Source organism: Gossypium raimondii, chromosome 5, assembly GCF_025698545.1.
Source record: "Gossypium raimondii isolate GPD5lz chromosome 5, ASM2569854v1, whole genome shotgun sequence".
Classification (NCBI taxonomy): domain Eukaryota; kingdom Viridiplantae; phylum Streptophyta; class Magnoliopsida; order Malvales; family Malvaceae; genus Gossypium; species Gossypium raimondii.
Window position 1 is genome coordinate 27,980,206 of NC_068569.1, and position 15,584 is coordinate 27,995,789.

At 35.6% G+C, this 15,584-nt stretch overlaps 1 protein-coding gene across 2 annotated transcripts; it reads right to left on the reverse strand.

Annotated features, from left to right (window-relative positions):
- Positions 1-9,810: 9,810 nt before the first annotated feature.
- On the reverse strand, positions 9,811-15,192 carry LOC105770761 (hypothetical protein). 2 transcript variants are annotated; one of them, XM_012592098.2, is made up of 2 exons: positions 14,711-15,192; positions 9,811-10,148 (listed from the first exon to the last, which is right to left on the reverse strand). In XM_012592098.2, exons 1-2 carry the CDS (start codon positions 14,987-14,989, stop codon positions 10,011-10,013), a joined length of 417 nt encoding a protein of 138 aa, XP_012447552.1. In that variant the 5' UTR covers positions 14,990-15,192; the 3' UTR covers positions 9,811-10,010. The 2 variants fall into 2 exon arrangements, with proteins under 2 accessions (XP_012447552.1, XP_012447553.1); XM_012592099.2 differs by lacking the exon at positions 14,711-15,192 and adding an exon at positions 13,251-13,572.
- Positions 15,193-15,584: the final 392 nt, after the last annotated feature.

Sequence of the window (15,584 nt, forward strand, 5' to 3'; positions counted from 1 at the left end):
TCTCGAGAAAGATCGTGTCCTAACTTCTTCGGATTGCGATTATTTTTCGATGAATTTAGAAAGCCAAGTGTTTGTTTGCAATAAATTCACAAATTTCAAATAAAAGCTTATTCTCGGGAATTCAAAAATGTTGGGTCCTAACTTACTGGTCATGACATTTTCTTCTCGAAATAAGAATTTTCAAAAGCAAAAGGCAATATTCGGGTATTTTGAGGATTTAAAAACATTGTGCCCTAACTCACTGGGTATGGTGTTTTTTTCTTTGAAATAAGAATGTCTCATCATTTTAATTCATTCATGAAATAAAAAGTTTAATTTTAAAATCTTTTCAAATTTTCGACACCAAGGCATTAAAAAAATCAATTTGGTACCAATTTTGGGCGTTACGAGGGTGCTAATCCTTCCTCGTGCGTAACTGACTCCCGAACCTGTTTTCTCAAATTTCGCAGACCAAAATTGTTTTTAAGGTGAGCCGATCACACCCCAATCAAGGATCGGTGGCGACTCCAGTTTTATTATTTTTAAGTCGACAACTAAATTTTTGTTTTCAAAAAACGGTTTCGACAGCTTGGCGACTCCACTGGGGACACTAGAGAGTCGAGTCATTAATTGATTATGTTTTGTCTTTTTGTCGAAAATCAAAAGTTTTTAAAAAATCATGATTTCCCTTCGCATTCATTGATCTTTTATCATGGAATGTCGGCTACTTTGCATTTACATTTGCATTTTTGCATTACATGGTCAGTTTTACCCTTTAAGTGGGAATGAGAAACTAGTCCTTCGTGAGGTTTTCACCTCCGTGCAGGGTAGTGGACCGCTTCCGGGATACATCCGTACCTATGTCTTCGTGAGATTTTCATCTCCGTGCAACCATAGGGAAATGTATCCCCTGAACTGAACTCGATCTACATGAGCCTATAATGGGTGAGGATCGAGGAATCTGCTGGTTCGGGTACCCTTACTTTAGAAACTAAGCCCCATATAGTGAGCTTTAGGAACTTGCCCTAGGTAGAGCTATACTAAACCCTAGTGAATTCCTAAATAAATGTTCTTGCTATTTCATGTTTGTATTGTGTTATATCTTTTTGGTGTGATACTGACTTGGGTTTACTGCATGACATTTTTGACTGCATGGCATTTCATCATATAAAAGAGATGTTGATTCACGTTTGGCTGTTAATAGAGAACTTGCTAGGGAAAACGGGTTTCTTGATAAAGTGGAAGATAATACGGTGATCCGAAGAAAATATGGCACAAAAAGCCTAACAAGAGGATTATACGACTTCGCTGCATGACCTAAGGATCCAAATTGTCAAAGTTTATTCAAAAGTCATCAAAGGTCTCAATCTCATAAAGAAGCTAATGAACGTGAATGAGCAAGGATTTACGACCTAGATCAAACAAAAAGGAGATCAAATTCATGAGATCCATCTTAATATCTGAATGGTCGATGTCTTCGCTTGGAGTACGAGGGTAAAGCCGTATATATATCCGCTTTGTGTAAAGAGATTTGTTTTCTAATGAAGTTTTTCTAGTAAAGAATTGAACCGGAATCAACGTCTCTTTTTGCATTCATTTCATGCATTTGTATTTCATTACATCATATGCATTAGACACCGTTTAATTGATCCTAATTAACTAAAATCATTGCTCAGTTAACCTGAAAACCAACCAACCAACCCAACACCGATACGGCACTCGGGCAAAGACGAAAGATATGGATCAGAGATTGGAAAAGCTCGAACAGTATCAGAAGAAGATGCAGGACCGACTTCAGCTACAGGTGCAGGAGCGGTTAGACAAGCTGAAACAAGAGATGTCTGAGAAGATGCGAGAATTCCAAGAAGATATAGTGACAAAGTTAACCCAACTAATAAGGGAAGTGATAAAGGAAAGGGCCCCATGGCAAATGTCGAAGAGAGAAATGATGATGAACCTCTCTATCCTTCAGGCTTCACCCCTCCACATGTTCGAACCTAAGTTGAATACCCGCACAAACCTATTGTTACAATCAGGCCTCAGCAGTCCCAGGCCAATGCTTCGAACTTTCAAGTTAGATTGGGCTCTAACCCCGAAAATTACCCTATTAACTCTGCCATTCTTGACTTCGATGAAGTGGCTGAAAAGAAAAGAATAAAGGAGGAGTTACCGAAACAGTTAGAGGAAATGTGCAAGTGGCTCGAGGAGAAATTTAAGGCGATGGAGGTCACTGAAGGCTATCGTGGGATTGACGCTAAAGAGCTGAGTTTAGTTCCGGATTTGGTACTCCCCCATAAGTTTAAGATGCCAGAATTCGAGAAGTACAATGGGGCAAGTTGCCCAGAAGCACATATCACCATGTTTTGCAGGAGAATGGCTGGATATGTTAACAATGACCACCATCGATTCATTGTTTCGAGATAGCCTCACAGGGGCAGCATCTAAGTGGTACAATCAACTGAGTCATACCACGATTAGTTCATGGAGGGATTTTGCCCAAGCATTCATGAAACAGTATAGTCATGTGACGGACATGGCTCCTGATAGAATCACCCTTCAAAACATGGAGAAGAAGCCGAGTGAAAGCTTTAGGCAGTACGCACAGAGATGGAGGGAAATCACAGTCTAAGTTCAGCCACCGCTCTTAGAAAAAGAAACGACCATGCTGTTCATTAACACATTGAAAGCCCCATTCATTACGCATATGTTAGGAAATGCTACAAAAAGCTTTTCTGACATAATTATGAATGGTGAAATGGTCGAAAATGCTATAAGAAGCGGGAAAATTGAGGCGGAAGAGAGTAACAAGCGGTCAGCCTCAAGGAGAAGAGAAAATGAGGTGAACAACACAGGTTATTTTAAATTAGTTGCTGTAAGTCATCCAGGAAAGGGGTTGCTAGTCAACAAAGTTCAATGAGACAGAATGCAGTGAAACCAGTAATCGAGAAGCTCCATTCACGCCAATTCGATGTCGTATAAGGAGTCAGTACTAAAGCTTATTTGATGCTCACGTTGTTTCCCTTTCCTACTTAAAACCCCACAACCCCGTATCCCAAGTGGTATGATGCGAACGCACAGTGTGACTACCATGCGGGAATTACAGGGCACTCAATCGAGAATTGCATTACCTTCAAAAAGCCAGTTGAAAAACTCATCAACATGGGTGTTGTCAAGTTGGGTGACTTATCAAGTGCAGAAAATTCGTTACCCAATCATGATTGAGGATGGAAGGACAGCAATGTATGAAGAAGTGGTGAGAAATTTACACATCGATGCCATATATGCAGACATATTTAAAAGGATCCTTGTTAGATATTCGCCTTAGAGGTGTTCTAAATAATGGGACTGTAGAGGAAACCCCTAAAGTATTTAGAGTCTGTTAGAGTAATGTTCAGAACACACTTGTTGCTTTCAGCCTAGAAGCAATAAGAATTTCTTTGTGAAATAGGCTCACGTCTGAATATTATTATTTTAATGAATACATTATTGCAGTCATCTTTGAGCAAATGTTCTTTCATTCTTTACGTTTTTTTCATTCTTTCAGATTTTTTCTGCCAAATTATTCATTCATTTATTCATATTACTGATACATTCTTTTGTATATTCTTCGGTACCCACCATGGGTCCCCAAATATCAATGACATGAGTGACGCTGCTACAGACTTAAAATCACCTTTTGAGTGAGACATGTGTTTAGAGGGATCTCATGACTTTGAAGATGTCATAGATTGTAGCTTATCTCCTGACTTGTTGAGGATGGTAAAGCAATAAGAGAAACAAGTGAAACAGTAGATACTGCGATCTTGAGAGAACAGGCATGATCGAAAAATAAAGCAAGACGTTGCTGAGTTACTTCAAGCATTTAAAGTTGCCTTCGCATGGTCATACCAGGATGTACCCAGTTTAAACGCTGTCATTGCAATCTGAACAACAGCCCGATATCAGAAATTTGCAGTATGTTCAAGAATGATGCAGTGAAAACTCTATCGGAGTAGTGCCTCTCTCTTTAAGTTCATCATTGAAGTCGAAATTCTTTCTCTCCGGGTATTGGCTGAGCAAGTTGGATGAAGCAGAACGGATCCAATCGCAATGTGATTAATTGAACTTGATAGAAGGAAGAAGACTAAAAGCTATTCGTCACGGTCAGATGTACCAGAAATGAATGATGCGAGCCTATAACAAAAGGTTCATCCCAGAGAATTCCACGAGGGTGACCAAATGTTGAAGATCTTCCTTCTACAAAAAAATTGTTTTGGAGGGAAGCGGATGCCAAATTGTGAAGAACCTTATGATTATAGAGAAGATTTTTTTTCCCAAAGGAGCTTTGATTTTGAGCGAGATGGATGATAAACCTGCAAAGTCCTGTAAACTCAGATTCAGTCAGGAAATACTCCGTTTAAAGAAACAGAGGACCAAGGTAAAAACCCACAAAGGGCAGTTTGAGTCAAAAAAATGATGGGAAAAAATGAAAAGATGAAAATGAAAAATGAAAAAGTAAAATGGAGAGGCTAAGGTGAAAACCCGCAAAGGGCGCCTTAGACCAAAGGGGATTTGAGTTGAAAACCCAAAAAGGGCGGCTCAAATATTGACCAAAGAGGGGCATGAGGTAATCAGAGCAGCTCAAGTACTGATCAGAATGAGGCATGCAGTGGTCTTGCTATACATGAATCAATAGGAAAGGGTAGGCGACATTTTTGGGGCATCGACAAAGTACTGTAGATCTCCTAAACACATGCTAAAGTCAGAATGGTCTTCAGAAAGTCTGTCCAGAGAAGTTCAAACTGCGATATCTGGGGCACCTAATCCTTATATTATTTTTTTGTTATTCTTAGAACACTTCATTCATTTCCAAGATATGCATTCCTAAATCAATTTCTTTATTATCCATCTTTATTATCTTTGACAACTTATTCATTTCGAGCTATGCTCAAAACCGACTCAATTCTTATCCATGATCTTTTTTTGCAAGCATGTTGCATTAGAATAATGATTAATGGACTAATAAAACTTTCACAATGGAAGTTTTGCATATTACTCTAGAAGTTTCTGAATAATATAGGAACCTTAAACAGGACTATTGTTTAGAACGCACCAAGTTCAAAGGTTGGAAATCTAACAAGGAAGAGTCAAATTAAGACTATCCCTTTGAATTTTGTTGTCTAAAACATCGATTGAACAAAATGGCAATATGTCGTGTTGGTGACAAAACTTCAATGAACAAGCAAGCAATGATCACCGAGTAATAAGATGAAGTTGTTCTTGGAGAAGAAAATTCTTCATTTGTGTATGAGCATTTGGTAGGACACCCTGGGAATGGTGTAAGAGACCAAAGAGTTTCACATCTTGTATCCTTGAATTGTGATAACAGAGGATTGAGAAAAGGCCAAATCTTTTTACTCTTGGGTTACAACGGGAGAAAGATGGTACAAATTTTGCGCCCCAATAGATCAAACTTGGAGGTTTACAGTGGGGGGCAATCTGGTCAAGTGTTTCTTTAGAGACGCCAGCCGAGCAAGAAGAAGCTATAACACATTAGCGATGAAACTTTAACTTTGAGTAATGATAACCTAAGTGATAAAGAAGGATCATTCTCAAAACATGACATTCTACATTCATTCAAATGTCATTCATACACGTCTAGTTAGGAGCATTTGATTCATTCTGATCATGTCATCCTAATCACTAGGCATAATTAGGTTCATAAATTAAATTATACAAGTCATGTTCCCCAGAGAATAAACCGGCGAAACCATAGATCTTACTTCCTTAGCAGTGCAATGAAACAGATTGAAGCTACGATGGCAGATCTGGTTTCCCTAATATTGCAATTAAAAAGATTGAAGCCACAACGGCGGATCTTACTTCCTTAGCAGTGCAGTGGAACATATTGAAGCTACGACGGCGGATCTGGTTTCCCTGATATTGTAATTAAAAAGATTGAAGCCACAACGGCGGATCTTACTTCCTTAGCAGTGCAGTGGAACAGATTGAAGCTACGACGGCAGATCTGGTTTCCCTGATATTGCAATTAAAAAGATTGAAGCCACAACGGCGGATCTTACTTCCTTAGCAAAGGCAAGAGAAACGATTGAAGCTACGACGGTGGATCCGGTTTCCGATATTGCAATTAAAAGATTGAAGCCACAACGGCGGATCTTACTTCCTTAGCAAAGGCAAAGGAACAGATTGAAGCTACGACGGCAGATCTGGTTTCCCTGATATTGCAATTAAAAAGATTGAAGCCACAACGGCGGATCTTACTTCCTTAGCAGCGCAATGGAATAGATTGAAACTACGACAGCGGATCTAGTTTTTCGGACATTGCAATTAAAAAGATTGAAGCCACAACGGCGGATCTTACTTCCCTGACGGTGCGGTGGGATAGATTGAAGCTACGACGGCGGATCTGGTTTCCCCAATATTGCAGTTGAATAGATTAAAGATTTCAGATCTTATCTCCCTAAGCAGTAGTGGAGCAGATCAAAGATGGCGGATTTTACCTCCCTATGGTTACAGTGGAGTACATTGAAGCCAGTAATTCTATCTCCCTCGGCAGCAGTGGAATAGATTGAAAATTTCAGATCTTGTCTCCCTAAGCAGTAGTGGAGTAGATCAAAGATGGCAGATTTTACCTCCCTGTGGTTATAGTGGAGTACATTGAAGCCAGTAATTCTACTTCCCTGGGCATCAGTGGAATAGATTGAAGATTTCAAATCTTGTCTCCCTAAGCAGTAGTGAACCAGATCAAAGATGGTGAATTTTACCTCCCTGTGGTTACAGTGGAGTACATTGAAGCCAGTAATTCTATCTCCCTGGGCAGCAGTGGAATAGATTGAAGATTTCAGATATTGTCTCCCTAAGCAGTAGTGGAGCATATCAAAGATGGTAGATTTTACCTCGCGGAGGTTACAGTGGAGTACATTGAAGCCAGTAATTCTATCTCCCGGGGCAACAGTGGAATAGACAGAAGAAATCAATCTTATCTCCCTAAAGTTGCAGTGGAGTGGATTAAAACCACAGATCTCACCTCTCTGAAGTTGCAGTAGAGCAGATCGCGTCAGATTTATCCTTAAGTTGTAGCAGAGCAAATTGAAGCTAAAGGTTTTATCTCCCTGAAGTTGTAGTGGAGCAGATTAAAGATAGCAAATTTAGTTCTTTTGAGAAGCTATAACATACGAATCCTATCTCCCTGACATACATTGCAGTGGAGTAGATTGAAGCACCAGTTCCTATACCTCTGAAGATGCAGTAGGAAGGAATGAGGCTATTTGAAGTAAAGAAGTAATGAAGAAGTCGAGGCTCAAGAAGATCAGGCACAATTGGGCTTTTAGTCTTTGCTCTATTCCGTTACGACAATGAGCAAAGAGGGCACAGACAAACCCAATAATGCCCGGCCCAACTAAACCTAGAATGGCCCAACACCGACCCAAACTAAACACCCACTAACTAAATTCCAAAGAAGAACCCTAGCAAAGATACAACCTCCAACCCTAGCCACAGACATCACCTCACCACCACCACCTTGCGCGCGTCGTGTCCCACGTACATCCCCAGTTGGCCGAATCTACGCAACAAACGGCAAAACAGACGCAAAGAACAAGTAAATGAAAGAGAAAAACGCAAAAAAGGAGAGAATAACGGAAATACAAAGGTGTTGTGTTATTTCTTTGATTTTTTCTTCATTTTTCGGCTATATAAAGCCGAGGAAAATCTGTAAATAGGGGAAGAATAAATAAAAAAGGATTCAATATCAACAAACAAATTTTCTTTTCCGAATACAAAAGGTGTTTTTTCATTTTCTCAGCATTTTGAGTTTCATTTTTTTTCTTTTAGCCTTTTTTATTATTTTATTTTTCATTGAAAATAAAAAAAAGAGGAAGAAACTTACCTGGTCGCCGGAGTCGACGGGCCGACGTCTTCTCCGTCGACGGAGGCGTCGTGCTCGCTGAAACTCGCGGCGGCGATCGAAGGACTGGCGGCGGCTTCTGGGGTTGGGGTTTTGAAACCCCAATAGAGAAAAAGAAAAAAAAATCAAGGGTTTTTTTTTGTTTGTTTTAGTTATAAATGTTTTTTTTTGTTAAAATTTAGTTTAAATAAGAAGGATAAAACGACACCGTTTTGAAGGGGCCAGACCCGCGCGGTGACCCGACCCGGAGGGAAGGATCCGCGCGTTCTGGCCTGAATGTGGAAATTGTGCGTTTAGTCCTTTTTTTTGCGTTTCGTTTCAATTAAACCCTTTTGTTTCTTTTTTAAATTGGGCCGCATATTTGATTTTTATTTCAAAACGGTCCCCATTGCTGCGCAGTGTTTTAGGGGCGGATTATTTTCCACTCTGGCCCCTCATGTAATTCGCGTGTTGCAAATCGGTCCTCCTTTTTATTTTAATGTCATTTATTAGTTATTTTCATTTTAATCCTTTTTCACACCATTATTATATCATTTATTCCATTTTATGCTTATACACCATTTATAAGATATATATATATATTTTATAACACATATTCCTTTAAACGTTTATAAATCCATGCATTTTATATATAAATATATGTATATACATATACATTCTTGTATTATTTTATTTTCATATCTTTATACATACATATTTTTCTTATTATAATGCGTACATATTCTTAGACTTCTTAAACGCATGCATATATTTTACATACGTTTTACATGTTTCATTTTATCTTTTTAGCTTTTATATATTTTATATTTTATAACTATATACATATTCATTTCTTTTATGCTGTAAATATATATACATATACATATTTTTATATTTTCATTTTATTTTCAAAATTTTCATGAGCACATGTACATACTTTTATATTTGTTTTTCACGATTTTCAAATACATACATGCATTTTCTATTAGTTTTTATTGATATATTTCATTCTATCTTTTATATGTATCTTTGTATATGTGTGTTAAATAAATTTGTACACATATTTGTAAATTTACTTGTATATTGTACTTGTATATATATTTTGTAAATATTTATTCACATATGTTTTAAATTAAAGTTTTTGTTTCATACTTTACATTAACTTTTTAACATACCTTTTGGGAAATATATTTTGGTTTTGCCACAGCATTAAAATCATCATATTTTTACAAATTTCCAAAATATTTGGCATTCATGATTCTCGAGAAAGATCGTGTCCAACCTTACTGGATTGCGATTATTTTTCGATGAATTTAGAAAGCCAAGTGTTTGTTTGCAATAAATTCACAAATTTCAAATAAAAACTTATTCTCGGGAATTCAAAAATGTTGGGTTCTAACTTACTGGTCATGACATTTTCTTCTCAAAATAAGAATTTTCAAAAGCAAAAGGCAATATTCGGGTATTTTGAGGATTTAAAAACATTGTACCCTAACTCACTGGGTGTGGTGTTTTATTTCTTTGAAATAAAAATGTCTCATCATTTTAATTCATTCATGAAATAAAAAGTTTCCTTTTAAAATCTTTTCAAATTTTTGACACTAAGGCATTAAAAAAAAATCAATTTGGTACCAATTTTGGGCGTTACAAGGGTGCTAATCCTTCCTCGTGCGTAACTGACTCCCGAACCTGTTTTCTCAAATTTCGCAGACCAAAATTGTTTTTAAGGTGAGCCGATCACACCCCAATCAAGGATCGGTGGCGACTCCAGTTTTATTATTTTTAAGTCGACAACTAAATTTTTGTTTTCAAAAAACGGTTTCGACAATGAGGTAATTAAAAAAACTCAATCACAGAAGTAACTAGATGAATATGACATATACTGAATGAAAAATGATGTATGTGCCTAACATCCATGCAAGCAATAGATAAAACAATCCCAGCCATGCAAAATAAGGAGTTTAATCTGATGATTGTATTATTTTGTAACTCATTCATTGGATTCAAACTTGACTTTTCCTTTTCTTTCACACAAAATCATGAAATTGTATTTTTTTTTCCAACTACAACAAGCAACAACGAAGCAAACATAGGTACAGAAAAAACGATAAGGTCTTGGTTTAGTAAAACAAAAATCGAAAGAGAATCACACATATTGGGAGTCATCCACAGCAGGTGGCTGTTCGTCATCGTCCGACGCTTCCTTCTTGGATCCCATCTCTTTCCTTTCGTTCCATCTTGCCCAAATCCATTTCAGTAAAAAGAAACCACCAATGGCATATACCTGACGGTAAACCAACTGATTTGATTAGAGGAACACCAAATAAAGTAAAATGGTGTTAAGAATGAATGATAAAACAATGCTTTCAAGCCTAACATACAACATTCACAGCAATTTATGTAAATATATGAAGCATCGCCAACACGAATATCAGAAGGATCAGTTAGGGATTTGCCTAAACCCAAATGGACAAAATCTACATAACTTTCAGTTTCAAAATATGGGATCGTGGGGAGGATTCCCCAGATGAATCAATGAAGGAGCCACCCAACTATTATGGTAGTTTGAAATTCATTGTTCCGAAACCTCCGAATACATGGAAGGAACATTATAAAAATTGAGCAAACTTGTATCAAACATCCGAGTCAATGTAACATAGACCATGGAAACATTTGTACAGAATCAATACAGGCCTATTCATTTAGGGTTCAAATAGCATGAAATAAACTATCGAAGTCGCAAATTTCAGCCAAACAATTTATTTATGCAGCTTTTGGTTTGTAATAATAGCAAAGAATTCTGGAAAATGATGAAAGAAAGGTGGAAGAGAAGAAAATAAAAACAATGCACAAAAGGGTGTGAAAAAAGAAAGACCAAAAAGCATTTATAAATAAATAAGTAAAAGATTGGAGATCAATTTCAGAAGTATAATCGCTACCTCAAGATAAAGCCAAGATTGCTAAACAGAAAAGGAAGATCAACATCAATATGCAAACCTATATAATTATGGTAAAAGGTAAAGAAAACCATAACTGCAACTTAGGATTTTACTAATCTATTCTGGATCTTATTTTTCTCGAAATACTAAACTCCACTCATGTGTGACACTTATACCAAACGCATATCTAGACATTCATATGGGGTAACCCTCCAAATACATGAAAAAACTAAAGAAAAATCAAACATATCCATCTGTGGCACATACACATACACATACCCAAAACTTACACTTGACTCCAAGTAACATAGAAACTAACAATATTAGACAAAATGTACATCGAGAAACAACCATAGCACAGGTAAAAAAGAAACAGGGAAATGTTATAGAAGCGTAGAAATAGATAGAATCCCTCATAATTGGATCTTAGCTCCCAATAGAAACAACTAAGGTTGAATATCATATACATCTTGACACCTCCAAGGAAATAAAGAACCTAAGAACCCAGAGATGAGGAACAGCGTAGCAACTGATGAAGTGCCCAGGCAGTTTAGATTGAATCATCACAGTCAAGGACGTAGGGCACACTCTAGTACTAGAACCCTTACATTACCTAGGCACAAGGTAGCACTCGCCTAAGTGAAGTAAGCCGTATGTGTGTAATTTTTCTCTGCGTGTCAGTATATATAATAAGCATAAGATATATAATTATGATAATAAACGCTGAATAGCTGTCCATTTTACCCTACAAAGCATGCAAAACACATCTCGTTGGAATTTTATTGGCCAATATGCATGATTTCCTCTGCTCCCACGTCTATTGTTAAAAGACAACATTGAGAAGTAGAGAAATCAATATTTTTATTTTACACTACTAGAAAAAGTAAAAGCTAATGAAATTAATGAGAGGTTCAATCAGGCAGATGTTTTCTGCATCTACCAACATAGAAAAGAGCATGCCTAGGTGCACCAAATGTGTACTTGATCAAATGTGGCTCACCCAAAATGATTAACAACGTTTTTGTTGCCACACACAAAGACAGCAGTTAAAAAGCACCTAGGTGCACATCTTCACAGATCCAAAAAAATCTCTTCAAATATTATATTTGCGATGGTGTGCGCTTAGCATTGCTTCTTAGCACCAAACAATTTTTTTCCCAATGAGGCGCATTTGATCAAACGCAGACTGTGTGCCTAGGCAGGTTTTTTGGTAATGCGATAGGCATAAAAGACAAAAGAAAGACAGAAAGCACTCTAATCATAATTCTCTTTTATTTCTTCAATTTTCTTCTCATTACTTGTACCTTTATTAGTTAGAAAGGGGATTATGTCAAACTCTTCACTTCTCAATATTTGAGTATTCAGCTATAGACATGAAACTTAAAGAAAATCATGATAAAAAATGGAAAGTGTTCAGTTGGAACATGACAAAGAGACTGAATTTGTCCTAGTTACTCTTCGGGACAGAGTGGAAGAGGGGAGAAGATTCTTGAACGAGGAAAAGATCCAATGACTTCGAAAGAATTGAATGAGAGACTCATGTACGGTTCTGTAGAGTGGCAGTAAGGGTGACTTACCTATCAACTCTTCCACTATCACTCAAAAACCCAAACGTAAAGTTGCCAGAGTACCACAAAAAAGACAGAACTTTAAATGTTTTGCAGGGTAAATTGAAACACTCTTCAGGGTTCATTATTACAATCGTTTATCTTAAGATAATTTTATTTATATGCACAGACGTGTAAAAAAATATGCAGATACTCGTACTGACAGTACTCTACTCAGGCAAGTGCCTATTTAGTGCCTTGCGCTTAAAGCAATATAAAAGAGTTCTTGCACCTAAAGTGCATCTTGTGCTCTTCACAACACTGAATAATATATTAAAAGAAGATCATAGATATATGCTCTTTCTAGGATACAGTATTAAACTTCAAAGTTTCTAGAGACTACAGCTCTCACCCTCCATTGCTTTCATCTTATTCCACAGTCGACATTCTTAAAATTTCAGAATCTATCATCGGCAATATACTCCTGAATGCAATCATAAATTTACTCTTTTTGTGATTACAAAAAGAAAAAATAATGTCAACCAAATTATTAAATAAAAACTTATGGCTTCAGATTTTAAGCACTGGAAAATACTTCAAAATTTCCATTTACCCTATTATGTTTACTTTCTATTCCCAACAAAGATTGGCATATAAATCACTACCACACTCTTTGAAACGACTCTTTTCCAATGAAACTATAATTACAATGAGATGGAAAAGTCTGGTTCACAGGCATTTCTTGGAATAATCATACAACATAACAGAACCAATAATAATAATAAAAAACTCAATTAATTCTGACATTTGACAACATCTGCAAATATTTGTTTCTTTTAACTACATTTTTCGTTACCTAAAACACCCAAAAACAGAAATTATACAAAAAAGACAGTATACCTGCCAGAGAACTATAGGATTAGAAGTTCTCCCAAGGCACTCCTCCGCCTCGAATTCCAACGGCGGAGGATTTTTCCGGCGGTTTCCCATGAAAACAGATGGTGGTTTCGCAATTTCAAATTGCTCCTCTTTTTCAACCGAAGCATCTGGTTTTTCCGATTGTTGGTCAAAGGAAGGGAATTTGAACTCAACTTTGGGTAACATTGAGAAAAAATTTCTGGGTTCTAAAGGATTTTTACTTTTGCTCTGAGCTTCTTTGTTATTTGCGTCTGCCATTGCTTAACTTGGACTTGTTTCTGACTCCAGAATCCATACATCAAGGTTTTCATTTATTTATTGTATCGGCGGAGAGCACGGAGAGGTCACGTGCCTATTGCGTGCTCTTTTTGAATTTTTTATTTTGGTACAAAATATTTTAGACTTTTTAAATTTTAATGAATTTGATTTAAAAAGAATTTTCAACCAATTTTTTTTTTATCTTTAATATATATTGGTCAACACCTTTACAGTATTTCACTTCCACAAATATTTGCTATGATGTTGTTTGATTAAGTGGTAAAAATTAAATAAATTTATATTATAAAGTTATTTGATAAATTTGTCAAAATTAATTATTTAACATAATTATATTTTTGATAATAATTTTATTTTAAAATTCAGTTAATTTATAATTTTAATCTTATCAATCTAATATTTTATGTAATTTAAAATTTTAAATAATTTTCTTTCAAAAAATTTAAATAATTTTACATAAAATATAAATATAATAATTTGATTATTTTATTTGAATTATTTACTTATTTATCCCATTCAACAGTTTTTACTGTTTTATTAAAACTTTTTATTATCGAACAAGATGGTATGTAGTTAATAACTAAAATATAATGTATTTTAATTTAATACTAAATAATATAAAAGAATTGATGATGCATAAAAATTAAAAATAACAACATAGAAAAAGCAAAGTTAAAAATAAAAAAATTATTCTTTAGAATAGTTTTATACAATAGTAGTAAAGAGTTGTAGATCACAATTATAATTAAAACAAACCAAATAAATACAACCAAAATCAATATTATTATAAAGCACAATTGGAGAATAAGTTAAACAAAATAAAATCTAAACTCACATTTACGCATTTAAGATCTCAAAATCCTAGGTTTTATTTATTATTTTTGGTCATAGGTTTTATTAAACAAACGAGATTAATTAGGAGATATTTATTAAATAATTATAATCTAAATATTTTAACTTATGCTGTCTTTAATGAAGAGGATAATCATCCTTTTGGTTAAATAAATACATCAAATGACAAGTATCAATCAATACGTTGATGATCACAATAAATACGATAGGTTTAAATTCCAACTCATTTCGCACAATCCTTGCTCTAAAATCATCGGAAAACGCAGAATAAAGGCTTCGTCATTAAACAAAAAAAAAAAAAAAGGACAACTGACCTGCCAGAGAATTACACGATTGGAAGTCCTTCCTGTCTGGTCGGCCTCAAGCGTCAAAGGCGGTGGAACAGCCGGCCGAGGCTCCGAAAACTTCACCTCATCAGCTGGCTTATTAATTATTTTCTTCTCGTCGCTCAACTGTTTTCCGTTGGGTTTCTTTTCAATCACAACTTCAACACTGCGTTTTCTGTTGAAGGGAAGTTTGGGTAACAATAGCCACAAGTTCTTAGGGAATTTTGAGTTCTTATCTTCGATCTGGATTTCAAGGTTTCTGGCCATATTTTTGAAGAGGAAAGAAAAACAATGCGTTCGGAGGTGAAAGGTAGCTATATAGCGGTGAATTTTGGAGTTTTTTGCAAAGGGTTTTAAGCTTCTTGAAGATACCAGGCAAAGAGTCTAGAAAATTTCGAGCCTCTTTTTGAGTGTAGCACATGGAATGAAATAAAAAATATAGTACTGGATTGACGGTTGGGAGGGATTTTGATTTGGTTGTCTGTGCGGTTCAGGTATGAAACAGAATTGGTAAACAAAAGGTAAAATTCTGTTATTAGTCCCTATATTTTACATGAATGATTTCGTATTTTTTAATTTATGTATTTTTCAAATTTTAAAATTCCATAGTGGTTAAATTCATTAACTTTTTCTATTTTCAAAATTTGATGTGACAAACATATTATCATATATGTAATGTCATATCAACTTATTATTTCGACATATTATTCAATAAAATCCAATTAATGGATAAATGGTAATCATTTACGTCAAGATTGAAATTTCAATATTTGAAGAGTATAGGGACTTAAAATGATTTAGTTGGAGAATATAAACTAAATCTATAATTATAAGACCATTAATTGAATTTAACCAAATAGAT